Raw genomic sequence first — 26,350 nt, forward strand, 5'->3', positions numbered from 1 at the left:
ATGATGTCATCAGTGAGGTCATCAGTGATGTCATTTGAGATGTCATCAGTGATGTCATGAGTGATGTCACTGACCATGTCATGAGTGATGTAATATGTGACGTCATCAGCAGTGCATTGCGGGCGCGCGAGTTATAGTTAGCTGAACTAACTATAACGGGGCAATTTCATTGGTTTTTTACGAGTAAAATGTCCAGCTAACTATAACATGTGTGAAACCTATGGTTTTTTCACTGAATTTCTAAGGTTTTTTAAATGCTAATTCCTAACTATAACGTGTGTGAAACCTATGGTTTTTTCAGTGAATATATATACATTTACTGAAGAAAAAAAAGATTCCAGTGATGTTACAGCTAGGCACATGTTTCACTCGTACAAAACCAATGAAATTCAGCAGTTTTATTTAGCTGAGCTAACTATTACTCGTGCCCCGGTAATGCACTGCTTATGATCTCACATATTACATCACTCATTGCTAACATGCAGCTCCCTCTTTCAAAAATCGATCTGCTCTGCTTCAAGTAAGCAAGAGCAATTTACATGCTCTCACTTACTCGAAGCAGAGCAGAGTTTGCTATGGCTCCCACCAAGCCATAACTAGCAGCAATGACCCGGGGGTGGGCGCCCCGGGACATTGCAGGGGGGTGGCAGTCCATATGGCTATCTGCGGCTCCATGAAGGGGCTGCTATTGTTTGATTTAGCCCTGGGGTTGTGGTGGTCCCCAGGGTGGGGGGCATGAGCCCCCCCCATTTAAATGTACAAAAGTCCAGGGCAGGTGGCAGTCCCTGGGGGCCCCCCCACATTAGTTACCCATAGAGCCCTGGTTTGGTGGCGGTCCCAGGGCAAGAGGCCCCCCATTTATAAAATAATAAGCCTGGGAGAAGGTAGTTCACAGGGCAACGTGAGTGGCTGTACGAGTGTCACCCACATTTTTTTTTAAAAGATGCCCCAGGGAGGTGGTGGTCCCCAGGGCATTAATAAGCCCCACAAGGGGGGGCGAAGGGACCCATGCATCCCCCCCCCTATAATTACAAATGATCCCGGAACCTGGACCACTCGGGGGCAAATAATGAATGAAGCACAGGACCCTGTGCTTTGTTTTAATTTTTTGGGCTGGATCCCATCAAAAATTAAATGAAACAAAATGCTTTTTTGGGATCTGCAGGGTCCCAGTGCCTCCCCCCCACCCCCCTCCGAAGGACTAGGGTATCACTGTGTTTCTACCCTGCTGCCATGTTATCTTTAAAAAAATCAAAAGTTGTGGAACTCAGTTCAACAGAGTCCCAAGATGGCTGCTAACAATTCCTGGTTGATGAGTCATCAGTCAATTTATTTTCAATAGCATTTAAGTAGGATTGTGGGCTCCCTGATATCTGTATTTTGTAAACCTTAAAATCCCTAAACCTATTGACTGGATTTACACCAAATCACAAAAGTACACTTTCTGGACAAACATCTAGCTTTCTGCCAAATTTGGTGAAATTCTGTTCAGCGGTTCAGCCTGTAGTTGTGTTCAAAACATGTAAAATCCCCATGGAGAGAACATGATGAAAATGTATTTTGGGACCATCCTTTTTGTCACCCCACCATTTCCATAGGAATAGCATTTTTTGTTTTGATAGTAACTTTGGTGCCATTTGATGAATCCTCACAAAATATTCAAAACTGTGATACAGCTCACTTTTCAGGGTGATTCGTCGAGCGGGGGCCGATTCCCAAAATGCATTTTTCTGATGCCATTTCCCAATGCGATTTAGACATGACTACAGCCCGCACCTCTAAGCGAAATTACACCAACTTTGGCTGAAAGTTAGCTCCTGCTCCAGATAAAGTGCTTTTGTGATTTGGTATATGTTTGTTCAGTAGTTTTGGAGTTATTAAAGTAAAATTTTGTATTTATACCTAGTGATGTGGATCCACCCTGGTGGACCCATTCACTAACAGCAATGCTGTGATTGGCTAGCTGCAACCAGAGATGAAAGTTGTGGTCGCCATTTTATGTATCAGGGCTTGGCTTGCAGAAGGAAAATAAACCTTAAAACTGATAGAAGGGGTCAGGGTAGAGGTACCCTGACCCCACGTGACTGGTGGAGGGGTCTGCGAGGACTCATCGTGGGCAAGAAATTGCCCACAAATGTTTGTTTTGGATGAGCAAGGATCTGCGGATTCACCATGGTGCTCAGCACACCCGAGTGACTCTGTGGTGGATCCATGGATCCAGATGCCAATTAAAAAAAATAACACCACTGACAGAGCCACTCACACACTCTCTCATCCCCCACACAACTACTCACACACCAACTCACACATCCATACACCACCTCACAGTTCCTTATAGTTACTCATGCATCCAATCAGCGGGCCAGAGACCCACTCACACACCCACTCACAGACCTACACAGGTATTTTAAATCAACTCACACAGAGACCCAGAACACCACTAACTTACCCACTCACTCACACATACAGCCACAAACAACACCGTCACACATTCATGCAGCCACTCACCCACTCACACATCCATACAATCACTCACATATCCACTCAGAGACCTGGAGAACCACTCACACACCCACTCACACAGCTGCATTCACACCCATACAGCAACTTACACACCCATTCACAGAACCACATAGGCACTTACATACCTACACACACACCCATACAGCAAAAATACTGACATACCCACTAGTACAATCATACTGCCACACATACACTACTCAGAGACCCACACAGCCACTCATATACCCATTTCCACACCCACACAACTACTCACACACCCATACAACCACATAGAGACCCAGGAAACCACTCACATACCCACACGGACACTCACACACCCAGTTACACATTCATTCAAACACCCACTCACACACCCATACAGTAACTGATACATCCACTCAGAGACCTAGAACAACACCCATTTGGACACTCCTACAGAAATTCAAATACACAGCCACACAAACACCAACTGATACACTCATACAGTCACTGATACATCTGCTCACAGACCCACACAAGCACACACTCAACCATTCACACACTCATACACTCATTTACACAACCACTCACACACCCATACAGTCACTCACACATGTACTCAGAGACCCAGAAAACCACTGACACACCCACTCAGATACGCATGCAGCCACTCACACACCAAGCCCAAGATCCAGGCACTACTCAAATCAAATCAAATCAAATCAGCTTTATTTCGATTGTAGTATAACAATAATAAAAGCACAGTTAAAAAATACGAAGATAGTACACACATTTACATCAAAATTGTAAATGCAACACACAATAAAAAAACTTTTGCAAGCTTGATATAATTCATGGACATATATTTTAAAAAACATCATAATAAACCTAAAAGTGATCAGTTCCTAGTACTAGATCAAGATGCTCTTTCTTAGATGGAGGACTTTAAAAAAAAACCATAGATAACCTCCAGGCTACATGTTCGTTTTCTAGGAGCTGAAGCTTGATGAGGGCCGGGCGGCATTGTCTCAAACCCCACCTTTTTAAAATTAGGACAATCCAAATCTTTCTTAGTTCTACATAAAATTCTCAGAATAGAACTAGGTGGAGTCAGGATTGGGTTGATTGGTTGTCACATGGGCAGGGTGGTAACTCGGCTGCCCAGTCATTCATATGTGGAAAGGAAACAAATCTATGGATGATTCCCAGTCTAAGTCTTGTTAATAACAGCCTATCAAAACCCCGGGTACAAATATTAGGTATGGCTGCAAGCTAAAACTACTAAGGACCATCTGATGTTGCAGGACGCTAGGTTGTACAATTTCCCTAGATAATCAAATCAAATCAAATCAAAACAGCTTTATTCGGAGATAATGAAACAAACACCATAAAAGCATACTAATATACACATATCTAAAAAATACTTTCTTACAGTTTATTATAGGCAATAATTAATACTAAAAATGATATTTACAAATTTGGGCTTCATGGGGAGAATAACATGATAAAGTAGTAAGTACGTTATTTTCTGAGACTTAAAAAAATACAGGCTACCACTATTCATACGAGAAAGTACAAGTGCAGAAAGTGCAGGAAGGTACAATTTAAAAGAAATAATGTTACGCATCTTCTTTTTCATACAGCAATACTTCCAAAAAGGAGTAGTCTTTTCCTTTTCTAATCGATTGTTGTATGAAGCGAATAACTGAGCCGATGATTTTCATTGTGTCCAGACTACATATAAAGTTAAACGCATCCTTATAGTTAAAAAGCATATTTTTTTAAAAGAGGGGTTTTAAAAAGGTTTTTCGGATACCCATATAAAAAGGACAAAAAAGGATAAAATGCAAGGTGGACTGTAAGGTTTTACCATCACACGGGCAGGGTGGCAATATTCGTTGCCATTTATCTGTAATTGGAAATGCAATTAGATAATGTAAGGTACCCATCCTTAACCTGGTTAGGTAAAACCTGTGCTGAATATTCCGAACCAAAATTAGGTATAACTGGGTACCCCTCATGTATGGACGTTCACAATAAGCTACCACAGTCTGTTTTTTGTTAGCCACCCTTTCCCTTTCGTAGTCTGCAGTGGTCCTATATCTTAATTTCAGTTTGCTTTTACTATATTCCTGTATACATAGGGGGTTATCTGTATTTAATTTGCGTTTCATCAAGAGATAAAAAATGTGCCCTAGCCTTGGTGTTTTCATACTATGTTCTAGAGCTAGACAGTCAATAATTAAAACCTTTGAAAATTGTGTTTCTTCCTTCGTCCATATACCATGCCAGAGGGTAAGACTAGCCATATTAATAGCATCATATATATATGGGACGGACAGTTCTTTATGAACAATGATGTTTGCAGTTGCACTGGGAACAGCCAATAATCTTTTAAAAAACTTGTTTTCATCAGTTTGTAAGATTGTTGTATTTGCTCTCCCCCATATTGCGGCCCCATAATTAACTGCTGGGACACACTTACTCCTATACGAGGTTACAATTTCTCGTATCGGTTTGTTCCCTAATTTAGCCGCAAATCTAAATATACCCTCAGTCGTTTTAAAAAATGTAATCTTGCATTATTCAATATGTGATTTCCATGTACCGTTATTACAAAATAACATTCCCAAGTATGAAAATGTTGGGACTCTATTTATAAAAAACCCTCCCACATGATGTTGTCTACACTTTTATCTCTTCCCCCCGCACAACATTACAAATGTTTTCTTTAGATTCAGCTGCAAGTCTATGTCATTCATGTATTGGGCAAAATGGTTAAATATGCATAAATTTGTGATAAAAATAAGATTATTTCTGTGGGAGCACCAAGCCCTTTTAAAATTTGCCATAACTTTTGATGATTGACCAAGTCAAAGGCACTGGTGAGGTCTACAAAAACATAAAACATAAATGAAGTATCCCCTCCTCAGCTATTGTGTACTTCCCAATTAACAACTCTAGGTTTAAACATTGCTCTACTGTCTTAATACCCCTTCTGAAACCATACTGCGCCTCTGTTAGTATATTTTTTTCACTGGCCCAAGCTTCAAGTCTCTCCAGCATGATTGGGCCCATAATCTTGGAAGAGGAATCAAGAAGGGATATTGGGTGATAGCAAATTGCCTTTTCCCTGTACCCTTTTTTAAAAATGGGCACAATAATACTTTTAACCCATGTGGCTGGTAATACTCCTCCCAAAGCAGCATTAAAAACTTTCATTAATATTGGTATCCAGAATTCCAAATCGTACTTAAAAACATCTATCGGAACCCCATCTGAGCCTGCTGCTTTCCCATTTACTGATTTTATTTCCTCTGATGTGATTGGTGATGTTTTCACCGGGTTTACCTTTATAAATTTTTTCTTTTTTCAAATCAATCATATCTGTTCCTTCTGGGTTAAAAAAACTCTTAAAATGTTGCACCCAGTCTTCTGGTGGTATTACAGTATCGATCCTCACCACGTTATTCTCTTTAAAATATGGATGAATTATTATCTTCCAGAAGAGGGCTGAGTGTTTCAGCTCTACTGCCTGGTTTAATTTCTCCCAGGCCTCCTCGCGGATCTCCTTTTTTTTGTTTCCAATGCCTTTTTATACTCCTTCCTTACAGCATTGATTTTTTGTGGGTCTGTAGCTTTTGTATAAACACAAGTTTCAACTCCCCATTTAGCCTTGTACATTCATGGTTAAACCATCTTGGAGTTAGACCACACTTTTTTCCTTCTTTTAGATTTTAGGTCACCTGCAATTTCTTTGGTGATATTGGCAAAAGGAGCTATAACAGCTGTTAGCCATCCAGACAGATTTCCAATTCTTTTTGTGTTTTCCCTTTGAGGGTTTCCATCTGCATTCTTGCCCCTTTGTTTTGTTAACAAGTTTACCTTTATTTTCATGCTTAGGGAATGAAGGTCACTAACCATACTAATATTTACTCACCCATTTACACACTAACACAGACACTCACACACCCACTTACAGACCCAGAGAACCACTCATACATCTACTCACAAACCCATACAGGCACTCACACACCCCCTCAGATACCTACAAACCCACATATATATTATTACAGCTAGTGACACACCCACTAACAGAGCCACACAGCCATTTACATACCCACTCACACACCCAGCACATACTGACACACACTTACAAAATCACACAACTCCCACACTCATACAGCCAGACACATGCCCATTCAGAGACCTGGAAAACCACTCACACACTCATTCAAATTTCCATTCAGCCACTCACCCATCCACTTACAGACCTGAAGAACCACTCACACACCCATTTACAGACCCACAAAAGCACCAATATACCCACTCACACACTCACCACACTCTCACATCCAGTTACACACCAACACTACCAAAGGTTACAGGGGCATTATTGTTTGGAAAAGATATTCAACAACCAAAGAAATTCATTGAAAACATAGGGGTGGGCAAAACTTGTATAGTTTTACTCTGGGAATTTTATGTAGTTATATCAACAAAAGAGGGGGGGACCGAAGAGCACATTACGGTCCAGTGTCCATGCTCCTCTAATAAAGTACTGAAACCAAAAAGAGGACACTGTTCCAAAGGCAGGGCGCCATAGGTCACCCACAGGCCTTACAACAAAGAAAAAGAGAAAAAAGGAAAAAAAGGCAAGAGAACTAGGTATGAAAAAGACCCCCTCATACAGAGGAGACACCAATCTTGCCTCTTGTTGCCCTCACACACCCTGGAAGGATGTCATGCTTCATCATCGGGCATTTGCTCCTCGCAAGGCCCGGCACTGCAATGCCCTGCGGGTCCCCCGAAGGGTCACTTTGTCGGAGATCTTTTTAAAGAGAAATGCCGGATGGTGCCTGTGGGTGTGTGGGGTGTGGGTCCAGTGCTGAGGGTAACAAAGTGTGTGCAGGTTAAAATTACAGTCAGGGGTTACTAGACAAAACAAGTAGGGATGGATTCAGATTCTCAGATGCCAAAATTAGAACCCCATGGGTAAAAAATGCCCTGACAGGCTCTATATGCCTGTGGTAAGTCATGGATCAACATGTTTCGCGCCCCTGTCGCCACAGAGGTCATTGGCGCTTCTTCAGGATCAGAGATGAAATATAAGGAGTGCACGTGATAACAGTGAAGTGAAGGGACTTCTGTCTATTTTCTTTTTCCATTTCACACACATGACCTCACCACCTGCACTCTGGGCAATTCTCTGGAACTCTCTAATGTGTCTATTATGGCTGATATCCAACCCCTTTTCCCAACTATGGCATGCTGACGCATGCGCGAGGGAGTAGTCCCCCTCTTCCTGGGACTGCACATGCGCTTTCAGACCATCATTGTGCAAGTGCAGCATCCAAGTAGGAAGTCTCATGTCCCCGGAAATGGGTGCCACCCAGATATCCTCACGTAGGCTATTTTACCATGCCCCGGGCTTTACTACGTTCCTCGGGCAGACGCACGGACAGGGTAGGTATACTGCAGCCCGCACCAGACTTCTCTGTAAGTAATGTCGGAGCACCCGTTCAATCGAACGGACACGACGAGCAACTGTTGCTCGACTTGTATAGTCCAGGGAGTTTATGGGCTTTATCTCTTCCTTCTCTCATTGCTCCCACATAGTCAGAGATGGTGCGGGATCCCGGTGTCTCTTGCCTTAGTAGCCCTCTCCCCGGCAGAGCTGGGTAAGCACACCATGTGAAACGAGTGTGTACTTTTGTTCGTAAGTCCCGTTATTTGTTAACTCGCATGTATGGATGGTGATTTCGAGGGTTCCTTAGACCACCCCGACATTTTCATTTCCGTGCGATTGTGTGGGTTTTTCTATGGGTGGGCACAGACCCCTCTGATCTCCTTTGAGGTGTTGAATCCCGGTACCATACTGGTGGTGTAGGGGGAACGTTTGCTCTGTCCCCTTAGTTTTGGTATGTGTGTCTTTTTTACTGTGGCAGGTCGTGCACACGATTGTGGCACGCGTTGATGCATCAAGTTGTACTGATGCACATACTGTATGTACTCTATCCTGTGTTTCTTTTCTAGGTATCCATCAGGAGCAGCTTCAACTTTTTGCCACCCTGTATGAACTACAGGAAGCTGGCCCGCCATGATTCATTATGAGGGTATACCTTTTTGCATTCACTTCACTGTTATCACGTGCACTCCTTATATTTCATCTCTGATCCTGAAGAAGCGCCAATGACCTCTGTGGCGACAGGGGCGCGAAACATGTTGATCCATGACTTACCACAGGCATATAGAGCCTGTCAGGGCATTTTTTACCCATGGGGTTCTAATTTTGGCATCTGAAAATCTGAATCCATCCCTACTTGTTTTGTCTAGTAACCCCTGACTGTAATTTTAACCTGCACGCACTTTGTTACCCTCAGCACTGGACCCACACCCCACACACCCACAGGCACCATCCGGCATTTCTCTTTAAAAAGATCTCCGACAAAGTGACCCTTCGGGGGACCCGCAGGGCATTGCAGTGCCGGGCCCTGCGAGGAGCAAATGCCCGATGATGAAGCATGACATCCTTCCAGGGTGTGTGAGGGCAACAAGAGGCAAGATTGGTGTCTCCTCTGTATGAGGGGGTCTTTTTCACACCTAGTTCTCTTGCCTTTTTTTCCTTTTTTCTCTTTTTCTTTGTTGTAAGGCCTGTGGGTGACCTATGGCGCCCTGCCTTTGGAACAGTGTCCTCTTTTTGGTTTCAATTTTATGTAGTTGCCTAAAACTGTCGCAAGATTCTTCAGAGCTCCACAAGCTGTGGAGTTCAATATTTTGTGCTGCTTGTGGTGATTTTTAGTGCTGGGAGCTTATCCTCCATTGTAAAATCAGTGTGAAGGGCCCCACATGGCAAGCTGCTTCTTTCTGCCACTCAAATATATTTTGTACTCGAGCGCCAGCTTCCTCAACATGAATAGGAGCTTTCTCAACTCAAGTTATAGCAAGCTGCTGGGACTGCCTGCATTGAGGAATCTCTCTGGGAGGTGGTATAGCGATCAATTTTCTCACTCGCACCTGCCAACTTAATGTTGGTGAGCCATGCACAAGAAAAAACTCGACCACTTGGTGGATTGCAGAGTTTTTCTGAAATTACATGCTTCAAGTGGAGCGCAGACTGGGCAAAACTGTGAACTCAACTTAAGGAGTGGAGTTTACTACCCAACCATAGAAAAAAAACAAAAATTACAGGGACATTGTGGTTAGGAAATAGAATTTTTTTTAAACCTTAGAAATTCACAGAAAAAAAAACTAAGATTACAGGGATGTTATAGTTAGATCAAGATTTCACACACACACAACCATAGAAATTCAGTAGCTATAGTTATCTCAAGTAATTGTAACTCGTGCTCTAAGGTAAATATAACTCACGGCCCCACCATGAAAAGTTTTCTAATCAATATTTTCACTGAAAATGTTGCAAAGATATTATCAAAAATGTCATAGATGTCAGGAGTGAGATGATATGTGGGGTAATAATCAGTACAGGGCAAAGGTGCAAGTTATAGTTACCCTTAGGGTAGGTGGGAAACCCAGGGCCCGTGGCCCCATCTGACTCCCTGCATGCTGTGGGAGCGGGCATCTCTCTCTCTCTCTCTGTCTCTTTGTATATACCCTGTGAACTCTGGCTAGTTCTCAAGTTTGGGTGGTAAGCAGCTCCTGTATAGAGCCCCCTCAACACCAGCGACTCTCTAGATCTGCTCAACTCAATTGTCTGCTTTCCTATCAAGGTCTTTAAGCATAGGATTAGCACCGTGCCATCCATGCTGAGTTATAATAGGGCAAAGTCTACCAGGAGCTGCTTTTACTCATTTCAAGTTGGCTTGGTTGGTATTTTACCAATTCAAAGCTGTAATACTGTGCCTGTAGTGGTAAATGGCTTTTGTAATTTTGCAGCTCAGCATGGACAGCACTGTGCTAGTCCTCTGCTTATAGACTTTGCTGTAGAAATGGCAAAAGACTTTCTATATCGGTGTAGATGGTACTGTGCTAATCTTATGCTTAAAGACTTTGATAGAAAAGCAGACATTTGAGTTGAGCAGATCTAGAGTGTCGCTGGTGTTGAGGGTCCTCTATATAGGAGCTGCTTTCCACCTACACTTGAGAACTACCCAGAGTTCTCCTCTTCTTTTTTGCATAATTTATGCTTCACGCTATGTCTGAAAGGGTATTGTTTTGACTTATACTGGGTGCTCCCTTGTGTCTGGACAAAGCTATACCTATATGAAGAGCTCTAATGAGAGCGAAACACTGTGAGGGGTTGCTTTTTCTCATTTCAGGTTGGCTGGGTTGGTATTTTACCAATTCAAAGCTGGCATACTGTGCCTGGAGTGGTAAATGGGTTTTGACATTTTACAGCTCAGCATGGACAGCACTGTGCCAGTCCTATGCTTAAAGACTGTTTATTTGGGGTTTGCTTGTGACATCCTGACAAAAGTTGTGGTTTATGCTCTATTATCGATTCTCCCCACCTCAACCAGTAACCCAATTTCCAACATTCAAATTTTGCCTCTGCTGCTCTGCATCATACTTAATTGGGCAGTGGGTCAGCCCACTTAATCTACTGGATACTTTCACTTTGACGAACTTCACAAAGCCTGTGCACATTGTTCACATCTGCCTAAAAAGGGTCACTTTTTTCAGTGACAAAAGTTGTTCAAGGTGTGCTTTATTTGAATTATTTTTAATTACCTTTATATACCTATTCTTTATTTTGAATGCACCTTTGGTTCCCAGTTAGATGGTGAATTTTTCCATTGTCTTTGAATAAAGTGTTTTATTGGCAATGAAGCATTGTAGCTGTCTGCAATTAGAGAGCTTTGTTTTTTGGCGATTTACTCAGACACACTCTAATAATAATAAATTCCATGGCACAAGTAAAAGGCTACTTATTTAAAAAACATCACTGGTAAAGTGAATACCTCAGTGAATATTTTTTGATTTAAAATTTTTAAAGCGAGCATGTGGCAGCCACATTGAGGTGCTGCATGTATTTTTAAAATGTTGTTCTTTGGCATATGCTTATATTTAAAAAATGGGCACAGAACCAGTGAAGGACAGACATATTTGCTTTGCCATTGCTTGTTTATATTTTGTGAATTACATTTTTTGCAAGTGTTGTTACCGGCAAAGCTCTGGCTGCATATAAGATTACGTGAAATAATCTGAAAACTTGTTTTCACAAGAAAGAGAATGTTACGTGAATTTAAAATGCTGACAACAATGACTAATATTTGCCTGAAAAGTCTGTTGCCAAATTGAATGTAAATAAACGTTGTGTCTGTAAAACCCTTTTACCGCCTCATTGATTGACATAGTGGACGCTCCTCAGCTGGTGATATAGGCTGCAAATAGCTTAGATAGTCAAGGTGAGTCCCTTTTAGGACAATGCACAATAGACTATATTGTCTTTCGAAATTACACATGGAAGAAGAAGGTCTCCCGGCCGTATAAGATTCGTCAGCATAGCGGTTTTTCGGCTGTATACTATTCGGCGGTATAGCGCGACACTAATTGCGCTAGAAGCTTCCTTTCGCAAACAACTATCTTTTTTAGTGACGAACTTCTTATTTGTGATTGCTGGCGTGAATTACATTGTATGTTTACTGAAGCCTTATTGCTAGGACTCTGCAATAGCTTCCTCCAACCGACACGGGCAACTTACACTTGTTGGACCACTCTTTTGCCCTGAAGAAGCCCGCAAGGGTGAAACGTGTTGGCTGTGTTGTATATAAACCATGAATAAAGGATTTACTACATCCAGCCTTACTTGTTCCTGTCATCGTCACTCATCCGTGTGTTGTGGACTGTTTCCAAAGATTGTTATGAATTTGTCTCTTTACATGTGCCTCTCTTACTTTTGTGTGTATATGTTTCAGTTAAGACCAATAACGGTGGCTGGTCTTTAGAGGTGGGCAACTTGTGAGAGACTGTATAGGAAATACCTATATCACTATTTGGGGAATACTGGTAGTAGTGCGGCAGTAAATACCCTGCCATCGTGTCTTTGTGGGTTTTAGATTATATTGTTTGCTCATTTCCATTAAACTTACTAGACCAACACACATCAAAACAAAAATCTGTAAAACCTAGAAGATGGTTTCTGGTGGCAAGTAAGAATTGGTAACCCTAGTGCCTACCACCAGAATAACCCTCAGATTTATTGCCAGTGGCGTTCTTCTTCTGTTGTCACTATCCAGAGTCAAGAATATGTCTGAGTTATGATCCTAGGGAATAAATACTAAGCGAGACCTCCCTCACCTGCATTTTCCCACCACTCCGAGTGGTTTCAGGGTTGTGTGTTGAAGCTTTAGGTTCTTGTTGTAAATGTAATGTTCTTTCTCGGCAGACTCTGGAAGATTCTCTGAAGAGCGCCCTCTCTGGCAAATTGGAAGAGGTTGTCCTGGCATTGTTAAAAACACCAGCGCAGTTTGATGCTCAACAGCTTAAGAATGCCATGAAGGTAAGGAAATACAGTCGAGTAATTCTAGATATAGGTATCCCATAATCAGAAAGTTTATTTCGGATTCGAAAATACTTGAAAATCACATACATCATAATTATTAACTCATTCACATGTAAAAATATACATATTAAAATACAGTTAGCAAAGTTGAAATAACATTTAAGTGAAGCGCATTATATGTCCAATAAAAGGTAGTTCATCAATGTACTAAAGGTCATTCCCATGTAAAAGAAAATTTAAAAACCATAGTGAAATGACATAATGATCTTAAAGTGCAAATACTTAGCAGCAATCCATTCATAGAACCAGCAACAAACCTTCCTACATCATCATACAGGATCATAGTTTATGATAGTTGTAAAACAACATTTTATCATGACAGAACTTCAGTAGAAATTATAATCATGCTCTGTTATAAATCGATTTCAGCGTAAGGGCTTTCTTACAAATAGTCCACGCAGATAACAAGAACTTAGCAACATTGATATAAATCTTCTCGTCAGTGTCCGTTTTCATTATTCACAGACCGTGTTCATTCTCTTTACGCCTAACAAGAGACACATAGGGTTGATCCATGTCTTACGTGGGATGACATAGGCTTTGCAAAAGAAGAAGAGGTTGTGTAAAGTGTCCCCTTCAGAATTACAAGTGGGACATAAAGTGCTAGTGCAATATTTGGGGCCCAATCCTCTACAAAAACAGCTGATCGGTAGCATTCCACATCTAAAACATATAAATAACTGGTCTGCTAAAGGGCAAGTGATCTTGTCCAAAAAAAGGCACAAAAAGAGGAACTACCAAAAGTATGATATCCAAAAGTTGCGTTTGCAACTACCCTGACTAAATTTTCAAAGTTTCTCATCCCAAAGATAGGATCTTAACCTGTCTTTTAGCATGGATCTAGGCTTAGAGACAGAAGAATCGGGTGAGTTCCAAAGTACACCTAAATCAAGCTTGCAAGTAAACTCCCTGACATGCCTTAGCCAAGGAACTTTCCACAAGTCCTTTGGACACATTAATTCTGCAAGAGGAAACCTATATTAAGCCAGTTCTTCTGTGGACCATAGTCTATGCCAGTAAAGCAAAGGTCGAGTTTTCCATACTAAGGCAATAGGAAGAATGCCAGTATCTAGAATCGTGGGAGGCGTGGGCTGCTTTGGGGTAGGTTGAGCAGTGCCCTTACAAATTTATTTTCAACAAGTGTCAGATTATTTTCAGTTTTTTGGTCCCATACCTCTGCAAAATATAGGCAGATCTCTTGGCCTTGGTATTATATATCTATATGGCTGGAGAGAGTGATCTAGTCTTGGTCTTGTTCATCATCGTAAGAATCACCCTAGCCTGTAGTTTAAGTTTTAGGGTACTCTTGTCAAGCTGCAGAGGCTAGGCAGGTTGATCGAAGTTTAGTCCCCAGATATTCAAAGACTCCACTTTGGACCCTGATACTGCATCTCAAAAAAGGGTAGGGGATGAAGGACATGATGTCTGTCTATTGGATGTTCATCTCCAAGTCCCTTTCAGTGCAAAATAAGATAAAACGGTCCAGCAGGACTTCCAACCCTAAGGGTTTTTTAGAGCTTAGCAAAGTGTCTTCCACAAACAGTAATGTCAAAATCCTAAGGGTCCAACATTTTGGTGCATCATTACCCAGGACACTCATGTAGTTCGGTAAGTAATTAATTAATAATTAGAAGAGAGTTATCAATGTACCTACATGCTAAAGTTAATTCCTTCAAACATATAGTCATACACACTTTAGAAATTAACACTCTGTGAGCTGAAAAGAAAATATGTGATTCCTAAAAAACCAGAAGTTAAATGTTATGATACCTTTTGTCTAGTGTATGAGTAGCATTATGCCTAACAGAACAAACAGTTAAGGACAGCAATATTTAGCCTTAAATTATGCATTATGCAAAATAATAATGTATCATTGTTGGCACCGGAACTTTATTGATCAAGATACATATGCATGAGGAAAAGAAATTAGATAAACACTCATAGTTCGATAGAGAGAGAGATGTATATAATTTCCATGTGATTATTTGTCCTTTATTTTCTTAATACAAGCATGTTTTGAATTTAGATTTCTATGGATTACGAGCTTCTATCTATCAGTTAATTCCAATTGCCTTCTATGATATTATGCCTTTGCATCCAATGAATGAAAGATACTGATTCCTAACAATATCTTCACTCCCATTACTATCCAATCTATGTTTTCGGCCTTAGAAAGTTGAATAACAAGTGAGATGTGGATTTTGACAGGTAAATCCCCACATGTAGTTCGTAATTCTACCCCCATTTCCTCCTGTCATGAGCGGGAGAAAAATGTGCATGGAGTCGCATTTAATTATACCACATTTTGTTTTTGCCTGTACCCCAATGTCAATAGTGTAATTTAGTCCCTGAAATCTGGTTGAAATGTTCCTGCAACTAGTATAATTTGCATTTGAGGACAGAAGCATCACCTCCGGCGATCATGCTCGGCCTGACTTTGAATGAGGACCTATAGCAGTTTAATGTTCTTTTGGCTCTTCCTTCTGCAGTTATATTCAGGCATTTTAACTAACTCTTTTTGGAGATTGTTGTATGTAGTGTCTGATAAATTGAGTCTTACCATATCATTTTCTTTAGGGTTTAGGAACTGATGAAAATACTCTAATTGAAGTCTTGGTGCCAAAAACCAACAGAGAGATTAAACAAATTACTGCTGCCTACAAGGAAGGTAAATTAATGTTCAATCTTTAGAGAATTCTGCAAGTGGATTGTACAAATGGATACCTTGGACATTTAAATAAAATTACCTGAGAATACAAATGTTTCCAAGCTAATGGTTGTACTGCTTAATAACCATTTCAGTAAGTATCTGGGAGAGAAAGAGAAAATAAACATGAATAGAAATATGTAGAAACATTGGGGGCTGTGCCACCTACAGTGAGCATTGCAAACACTAATTTAATACACATTCGCTGCCACATATTTAGGCTGAGTGGGTTCTTTAGTAGTCGAAGAGCTGGAGAAGCGCTATTTTACTACGTAATGCACTGTTAAATGATTGCTTCCCACATCACCTTTAAAGGTATTTGCTATTCATGGCTAGTAGCTGCATTTGTTGACATAACTATAGAAAATAACAGAACAACACACAAAGTAACATAACACAATTAAAACATAACAAGACACAATAAAACAGTCACAACAGAACAACATACAAAAATCAAAGTACACCATAACAATATGCATATACTTTCTTGTCACACTAAGGTAATAAATGGCCTTTGCATCAAGTACTAACTTAACTAACCGCCAAGGACATGAAAGAGCACCAATCAAAAATGTTTTGTGATCCAGCACTTGTAGTCATTCGGTGAAATGCCTGGTAATTAGTAAAGCAGTGGGATAGTTTCATGGGATGAAGGTTATAGTTTTCAACTATTCACTTATAAAGTTAGCACATGTCAATAGCTCTTCTCGATAAAAAAATCTGCTAAGAGATCATACAGACTTTCGAAATTTTATTAAACGCTTCTGCTAATAAAATTGTAAAACTGGCAATATTGCCATAAATCATACCTCTTTAAAATTAAAAAACAAACAGAGTCTAATAGGTTAACATGCGTTTAATGCGGACATTAGTGACTAAATTTCATGTCAGGATGGGGATTCAAAAAGTGTTGGCACCAATTTTCATTTCAACCTAGATTGCAGAGTAGGAGAGAAAGAGTAGGTTTAATGGACAAACCCAGCTCTTCCCTGAAAAATTGTGGGTCATGCTTTCCTAAAGAAAATTGCAGAAAAAAAGTCAGTATGAGAACCATTTCTAAACAGACAGGCATAACAGAGATAGGATGTATATGCAGTTCTGAAGAAGAACGATAGACAAATTGTGTTATATCAGAAATTGTCATGCTGTAGGAGTTGAGTCCAGCAAAATATATGTGCCGACTATTATGTTAAGCATGTTAGTCTGCCATGGGTGCTGCTCAAGTCAGGTAGAATATTTTGCAAAATTCCATACCCTTAGGGATGGTCACTGATTATCAAAAAGTCCATTGCTGCTCTTACTAATAAGATATGGCTCACTGTATTAAGGTTTTTCCTACGATGCCAGGGATGTTGCTCACACGCTAGAGGTACCCTTAGGTTTCAAGCTATGTCATTATGTCTTCGTTCACTTTGCCCCCATATGAAAAATTCACATTAGTTTGACTGTTTACATACTGCTCCAAGATATACAACACCACTGAGATGTCGGAATACACATTCTATGGGTATGCAAACAACTAGTTTCAGTATTTTCTTTTATAATCATTTTTATTTGTATTGTTAGTTTTAAAAAAATGAGAACAATCATATGTTAGTAACATGAGTGTTCTTACATTAAAAAAGCAACATCGTCAGTGTTGGACAAATCCAATAGTATGGTTAAACAGTGATACACTGTGTCAAATTACAATTTACATTTCTTTTAAATAGTTCACTTCTTTGGAGTCCTATTGCTATCTTCTGGCACCTTGATTAAGTTGAATAAAAGAAGAACACCAACTGTCGATTCATTCTTTCATTCAAATTCAGTACATGAGCCCGACCTATAGGCTGGTTCCACCCATCTTCCTTTTTTAGTCACACTTACAAAAGTGTAATGAGTTGGGCTCTAACATTTGCTAACTTGAGTAAGTCCAACATAATGTGCTCTGCAGTTCCCACCTAAAAACTAACAGTGTTAAGATGAAAAACACCCAGGGCCTGATTCACAAAGGTAAATCTACACTTTTGTTTAGGTTTGCTATTCTTATGGTAGTCACAAACTGCAAGTTTAGTTTTACAAATATTAATTTTAAGACTTCTGAGACTTTGTAGTCGGGCGGAGAACTCTGCACATTAAAAGATAGAACAGGACAACCCTTGCTGCACATGGCTGAAAAGGGCAGACTTGAACAACCATGCAGGGCCTCAGATATAATTAGTTCTTTATTTGATAGTTGTCAGTAGTTCCCAAAAGAACCTCTTTTGTGTTTTTGGAGGGATATTGTGTTTTTGTTTTTTGGGGGGTTATTTTTACTTTAATTTTACAACTGTTGTGGCAACGAACACTTATAAAGTTTTTTATTATTGCAGTTCATTATAATGTTCTTCCATTTTTTCATTCCCAAATTTTTGGTTTTGTTCTCTGCTTCATATCTTGATTTGCACTCCATGCAATACCAGTTCAAACTCTGTTTTCTATTTCTAAAAAGTTCCGCACTTCAACAGGAACACTTCGCAGAGTTTCATCTCCTCTGCTTCAGTAGTCGATCACACCCACCTGCACCACATAATCTCCCTCTCATGCTTTGATTTCAGGTGTAATTGCATGGTTGGTGTCTTTCTTTCTTAGTCACAAAGGTTGCACGTTACTGTCCTGGCATTCAATTTCTTCTGACCTGAGGGATGACTGACATTGTTTGAAATTGGTGACCAGCAAATGCTACCAGCTGCATTTGCCCTTTAACTTGACAAAAGTCAGCAGACTCTGCTACAGGTTTCCAGGCTGTAGAAGAATTCCTGGCATCATTGCTAGGCATGCTGGATCAGTGGACCCGAGTTTAAGACCAAGGGCCGGGTGCAATGAAGAAAAAGTTGATTTCACTAAGAATTACCCCCTAAGAATTGGAACTGATGCCAGTAAGTAAAACTTAACCTGATATTTGTGAAGCATAAACTAATGACCCTTAAGAGTCTCAAGGCGCTGGGGGCCGTTGGGAAGATTAAGCGAGCTATTGTCCAGAGTCACATGGTGCTGAGCTGAGCAGCCGCCGGAGCCGGGGATCGAACCATGAGCCTCATGCTCTGGAGTAAGCCGCCCTGGCTGCTACACCACATCTCTCCCATGCCAGGGTACACCTATGTTGATCTTTCCGTGGATGAGGTTATGTTTTTATCCCTAAATATGTATATATTCTATACACTGTCCTCTGATGCCAAATTAAAAAATAAAAACTAATCTCATTTATCATGGTCCGTTTTTCTCCATTGTCAATTTTGAACAGACCAGGGTTTGCAAGACTAAAGGCTCTCTTCAGCTCACTGCGGCTGCAAATTGTTTGTACCACGCACTAGCACAGGATGTGCGGCATAGCCCCTATGTCCTGAATAGATATATGAAAAAGCCAAAGCAAATGGTGACCTGTAGACCTTTGAGAGTAGATGGAGTTAATAAAGAATCTTGATGAATGCATATTTGTGTACCCCTTGTGCGGGTCCACATTCTCAGTATGCATGTGACCTTTCACAATGGTTCGAAAAATTTTCAACTTTGTTTGGGTGCCCACTTAAATGTTCGGAAATAGACAAGGTTCACGACCTAACTTTCGATCAACGAATGCTGGAAATATACTGAATAGAGGCTAAATTAATTTGATGGGAACAGTTGTGGTAAAAGTTACCACACTCAAGATCATTCCTAAATGCCGGTGCTATCCTTCCTGGGTTTACTATGCCAACAAAACACCCAAATCACAAGTGAACAAGACAGAATGGGAGAAGCACACAGTAAGTCAAATCACATCATTTGAAATTAGCTCAGCAAAAGAAATATAGTAACATTCATTAATGCATTAGATCTCCAAAACAGAAAACTCCTCTTGTATGATAAAACCTATATTCTTTGTTGAAGTAAGACCTATATTCTATTTTCATCTTGACAAGTTCAACTAAGACATGACTAATTTGAACTTGTCAAGATGAAAATAAAGAATATAAGATTCACCAGACAAGAGGAGTTGTCTATTTTAAAGACCAAACAGATTGATGAATGTTACTATATTTTGTCTTGTTCACTGAACAGAGGCTATCTGCTGTTGGCTGAAGGTTTGCACAGGGAGCCAACCATGAGTAGGCCACAGGGCCTGACCAAAAGGGAATCCCCTCAGACAACCGCTGCTGAGGCTCAGTCCACTGTACTCTGCTGCATTTACCCAGAAGATATTGCTCTGGGGGCATAGACAACTGCCCATCAAGTAGACTGCTTGAACCTGGTGCTCTCACCTGTGCTAACATATCCTGCTATTGCTAGAAAACTTCAGGATGCCCTTAACATGTCTGAAGGGTCTTCTGCCCAAGTCTGACGCATGGATCAAAGTTGCGGTGCATTGCAATGATTCAGCTAACTGTTCCACGATGCTGCAATCCACCCACAACAAGCCTAGAGACATTTGGACTTCACTACAGTATTATTTGCATAGATATATTCATTTTGCTACTGAAGTAACCCGATGTGGAATGTAAGCATAATAGAAATGATGCATAATCAGTTCTCTTTAAAATCGTCTTCATAAAAGATAATAAGATGCTCGTAGGGAACAAATATGGAGGTGAATGTTTATTTTTTGATGACAGCATTTATGTATTCTATTATGATGATTAGTAAATTGCATATTAATTGGCTCACCACCATCGCCACACTTTTGGCACTGTTACTTTCATTGGACCTCAGATTATATTTGTGATGCATTGCTCATATGTGCGGATAAATTGACATTTCTGGGTCATGTTGGCTGCAACATGTTGACCGAATGATGTTTTAATCTGAAAAAGTTAAAGAACAGCTGTTAGAAATGGGATTTCTGGTTGGCAAAGACTTGCTCCAAAGCCAGGCAGAAACCACCACTCTAGTCAGGGCAAGGGAATTACACACTGAAGATAACCCCTGCTTACCCCCTTGGGAGCTTGGCACGAGCAGTCAGGCTTATCTCAGAGGCAATGTGTAAAGCGTTTGTGCAACACACACACACAGCAGCGACAACAGCTTAAACAAAGAGGTGGTCTTACTTTCATTATTCAACTTGGGGGATATGTACAAGGAAATGTCAGAGAGCAAGCTGCGCTAAATTTGGTAGCACAGTGCTCCGACATTTCCAAAATGCAATATTTAGAACAATAGAGAAAATGCAATATGGTATCCCTCCCGGCATATATTAGTCTCACTATATGCCGATGATATCATCCTCTATATCCACGAACCACAAATAACTCCATTCTTAGGGAATTCATCCGATTCAGCAACATCTCTGGAGTTCATACTAACTGGAATAAATCGCCGATATTCCCCCTTACTCCCAACACTCCTGAATTCCCCCTAGACTATCCACTAAAATGGTGTGCCTTGGAAATAAAATACCTAGGAGTGGTGATCTCCCAAGATAGAGAGGAGACATTATGAGCAAATTATGGCACCGCTATTAACTCGATCACTAACTCGATAGTCCGCTCGGTCTCGCTGCCACTGTCACTGGCTTTACTTTACTTATTTCTCAATATACCATCCCGGACGCTCATTTTTCAACACACTCCGAACTCAGCTCATCAAGCTGGCATGGGGTGGTAAACAGCCCAGAGTGAGCTAGATGACCCTCACACAACTATTTTCACAAGGAGGTTTCAAAGCAGCAGACATAGAACTATATTTCTTATGTGCACAAGCTAACCATGCTATATAGTGGCTTCGTCCACCACCATTCATGCCGCACATAGACATTGGACAGGGTTATCTGGCCCCCCTGCCCACAACCTCCTTCTTGGAGCATGTGTTCCAGGGGAAGACGAAACCCACTCCACAGTGGCATGCGTAATCTGGTGTAGAATGGGCTCATTAAAAAGGCACACAAACCATTACTATACTCCGTTGATGCCTCTCCCCTATCATCACCTTGCCCCTGTCACCTATGAAACCCTATGCCAATGCATGCTTCGCTAGAGAAGTATAAACACAGGGGGCGACCTTAACCATGAAGGGCTCTTTAGAGACAGGAAGAGAATTCTGCGTGGTGACGCCCCCACACCATTAGAGATTTTTCTATACATTAGGATTAGACATGAAGTGAGAGCCAGTACCCCTGAGTTCCCTCAAGAACCTCTCATGCCTGGCACCCTACATGCCCTCCTACAAATGAAGGTACAAGCACATGCGGTATCTAGACTGTGCCGTGCTGCTCTATTGGAACGCCCATTCACGCAGAATGACCCGTGGAAAGGTTGAGACCATGAATTAGATGTTACATTAACTGACAAACAATGGACCTAGTGCTGCACACAAACAGGCACAATAACAGCAAGAAGCTGCTTGCAAATCATACATTTTAAATGTATACACTGAGTATATTATACACCAGTACCACTGCACAGATATAGATTGAGGATGGATGACCGATGTGGCAGATGCCGAGAAGAAGGAGCGGGCTTTTTACATCTGGCATGGCAGTGTGAGAAAGTACATAATTACTTGGAAGAAGTGCTGAAATCATTATTAAGGATGGTCGGTTCCTCTATCACTGTATACCTGATTCTGTCATTGCTAGGTTACACAGAGGAATTACAAACTACACATAAGAAATTGATTGCACTGGGACTATTGATTGCAAAGTGGGGGGTAGCATGTGGATGTGGCGGAGTGCAAACCCCGAAGTTCTAGGAATAGCTGACAGACCTCATATACTGTAAAGGTCAACTAACAACCTATGCAGAACTATTGCCGTTATCGTCCTTCCCAAAAGACAACTGGGACTCCCTACTAATTTATCTACGCGAATGCTCAAACTGAAAAAAACATGTAGGGCCTGCTTGCTCCCAACCACCTACATTTATATTATAGAGCATGAAAGATGCAACAGTGAAGCAGTCACGTTACATGTAGATACTAGACATGCACGGCTGGGCCAAGGTAGTAAACAGTCTTCACACTAAATGAATCTACTGCATGAAAAAACACCTGTCAGAAATATTGCACACAATTTAATGCCTATAGATCAATGTATCCACAATATCACACCTAAAGACGCCATTTTTATGTTCCAGTGCTGACATTTTACAGTTTACACATGATATGTAAAAATTTGTCTTTTTAGGTACACCAAGTGTATATCCATCAATTGTGTATGTACTGCTGTACTTTGTTAAAAAATTAATAAAAACAGTTTTCATAAAAACAAAAAAACTAGGGGGCATATTTACAAGCCCCTTGCACCGCCGGTTCGTCTCTTTTTATGATGCACTGGTGGTGCAGTGTGGTGCTCCATATTTAAAAGAACTCGTAAAGCCATCTTGAGTGGCTTTTTGTGTCCCCACGCCAAACCCATGGATTCTGCCACATTTCCAGATTTACAACGTTTCGTAAACCTGGGAATGTATCAGAATCCTATGATTTCCCAGGGGAGGCGTAAGGAGGCGCAAAGAGGAGAAATACTTTTATGTCTTCTAATTTTTCCTCTTTCTATGCATGCCACATTTTGCAGCACACACAGAAAGAGGAAAACACCTCTTGGGATTGTTTTTGTGCAGAAAGGTGTCCCTTCCTGCAGAAAAACAACCATCTCTGCAATGCTGGCACCTGTACACCATGGTGCAAGAGTACCTGCATTGGTGCATGACAGCCAATTGAGCGCCAGCTCAGGGGAGATCGCAGGGAAAAGTCATATTGTTGGAAATATGACACATCCCTTAGTTTCAAAAGTAACACAGGGTGGCACAGCCAAATGGCTTGCGGCACCACGCTGCGTTACTTCGTTGTAATTATGGCGCTTGTTTTTATTATGTTTTATCCCAGAATATGACTTGTACATTCGCCTTAATCTTGATATGTTTAGGCTATTGTAAGGTGAGAGCTTGCTTTTTAAAGACTTCAAGACCACTTACATGTATGGCCGATCTAGCATTACATTAAACACATTATTTGAGCTAAACAATACCTGTGAGATTACCTCATGCACACTGAAAACGGAGTAGCATTAATTAAAATATTGAAATAGAAACATTTTTGTAATGTATCCTTCTCTTTCCTTGTCTTACAGAATATAAAACTGAACTAGAAAATGATATTGTTTCTGAAACATCTGGGGATTTTCAAAAGATTTTAGTTGCCATTTCCAAGGTATGATGTTCTGTTCTGCTACCTTCTATTCTGTTATGCTGCGCTCCCCAGTGCTATTCTTTTTAGTGATAAATGAATACAGGAATCCCAATATTCTAGTGCCAACTCATAGATTATTTTACTGTCCACATGAATGAGGCATACACGCTGCCTTACAGCCTCTTCTGTTTTACTCTTCTATTTAATCGATGATATCTCCATCCCAGTTGTACCCTCACTTGTAATATAAATGTGGCCCTTTTTGCATCCCTAACATGATCCTTATCCATGTGGATAAATGCAGCTACCACTACCTGTGCATTTTTTATGTGAATCATAAGAAATTTTTCAGAATTACATTCACTTGCCTCAGCTTACCTCGTATTAGAAAACCTAGTACAGTAGAAATATTATGTTCATTCCCTTTAAAAGGTTATATGACACAAAAACACGTGTTTTTCTGTTATATAACTTTTAAAAGGAATGAACATAATATTTTCATTTCTTTAGATGACATTTCCATTTTTATAATGATTGGGATGCATAGGAATATTGTTATAAAAGGGTTGTTTTTAAAACAGTATTTTTTATATATGTTTTCCAAATGAATACTTCTAAAAGGGTAAGGAATAGTACTAGTGGCTGTCACCTATAGATAATGCCTCTTTTGTGTTGCAAATAACTTTAGTGGAGTTTGACGAATCTTCACAAACATTTTCAGAACGTTGTTCTTCTTTACCTAATTTGTGCATAGAAAGTTGCCGGGTGATCTTTCAAGTAGTGGCTGAGTAAAAGAGGGTCCAAAAACACAAAATTCTTATGCATTTTCCATAGATTTTTTTCAACAATGCTATGGCAAAAACTGCTGAACCGAATTACACCAAATTTGGCAGGAAGCTAGGCATTGTTCCAGAAAGTGTGCTTTTTGTGATTTGGTGTAAATCCATTTAATAGTTTATTAATAATTAAGGCTCAAATATATTTTTATATTTGGACAGTTGGGTTTGGTTGACTCTTGTGAGAGGTCACCGAACATAATTTAAAAAAAATTGAGATTGGGCTAACTTTCTCACGTGGGAGTAAGGCACGTCCGGGGGCAGGCACTCTGATAGGGTAAGGTTGATATCTTTAAAGGATTTTCAGACATGGCAAATGGTGAATGAGGAGCAGATGATAGGGTAGGGTGGTACACTTCTGTGAGTGGTGCATACACCAGCTAGAAGCAGTACCACCTGTTGCAGTCAAGGCTGATTTGGGAACCTGAAGTGGGTCGATGGCATTTCTGGGTCATAGGTGAGAAGCGGAAGTTTTTTATGTGGTCATGGCAGAGGTGCACCATTCGGTGTATGGATGGCCAGACAAACAGAATGGGTGAAGGGAGTGGTGTGATGTATTGTTAAATTCCATGAAAATATCTTTCGAAAGAAGTTGCTCATTTTTGATGTTTGAGGAAATGAACACTGGTTTGGTACAGAGTGTTTAAAGGAAGCTTTGGATAGGTTGAAATTGCATATTAATGCACACAAATGATGCAAAATGATGGTTGTATTGGTAAGGCAAAAAATAAACGTGTGTCTGCTCAAGGCAGAAACTAGTTAAATACTTGAGAAGAGTATGAGTACCCACTAGGCTCTAGGCATGGGTAAAATCATATTTTTGCACATGAAATGTACATAATTTTGTGAAAATGGCTCATAATACCCACATTATATTTTGTGATCTTCTACTTGAAAAGTGATCATGAGGTTATTCTCACTTTAAAAACATCACCCAAGATACCTGTTCATGATATTTTGAACGTAGTTTCTAAAGCCAAGTGATGAAAGTTATTATCACTACTTATTATTTGTAAAGCGCACTAAACCTTGGCGCTTAAAGGGTAACACAGAAATGCAGATGCAGCTGAAAATGACATAAAGGTAACATAATTAATGTTTTCAGGGCTCACCTGTATGCCAGTTGTTTTTCCTGCAGTGTAATCCTCAAGGGAAGGGTATTTCAAAGTTTGGACCATAGGTGACGGAAGAAGAAATTACTACCAAGGCATCCTTCCTTTTCATGGAACACATTCAATTAAGAAAGCTGTGAGGGTCTCAGGGGACAATTGAGGATATTGAGTACTAGGTCTTTGAGTTCAATCTCTCTAAGTTACTCGACTGTTATCCAATGATGGTAGGCGGTGCCTTCGAAATACGGTAGCATTTGCACCGCTTCCAGGTAGTCTGCACGGCAAAGTTCTCAAAATGTGTTCTTCTGGTATTCAAGAACACCCAGATGCAGGCTGTGGCAGTAGTCCAACTAAGATAAAATGAAAGCTGATACCACCATGGAGTGTTAGTCTGTCAGCATAAATTGGAACACCTTCCTAAGCATATGCAAGTAGAAGAAAAACAGAATGTGACAGAATTGATGTGCGATGAAAGAGAGGAATTATTATTAATAGTGACTCCTGGCGTCTTCTTGGCCCTTACCTTTAATGCCTGTAGATGGCAGGGGCTCAGGTGCGAAGGATGTATTGT

At 40.5% G+C, this 26,350-nt stretch overlaps 1 protein-coding gene across 2 annotated transcripts in view; it reads left to right on the plus strand.

The window, feature by feature from the left end:
- Window positions 1-26,350, plus strand: part of LOC146866039 (annexin A1-like) — a 253,724-nt gene that overhangs the window by 86,747 nt on the left and 140,627 nt on the right. For both annotated transcript variants that reach the window (XM_085633058.1, XM_085633057.1), the window contains 3 exons: window positions 12,830-12,943; window positions 15,584-15,674; window positions 23,773-23,852. In XM_085633058.1, coding sequence (XP_085489184.1) covers window positions 12,830-12,943; window positions 15,584-15,674; window positions 23,773-23,852 — 285 coding nt within the window. The remainder of the gene's footprint in view (window positions 1-12,829; window positions 12,944-15,583; window positions 15,675-23,772; window positions 23,853-26,350) is intronic.

The sequence above is a fragment of the Triturus cristatus genome, chromosome 2_1 (assembly GCF_964204655.1).
Source record: "Triturus cristatus chromosome 2_1, aTriCri1.1, whole genome shotgun sequence".
NCBI lineage: Eukaryota > Metazoa > Chordata > Amphibia > Caudata > Salamandridae > Triturus > Triturus cristatus.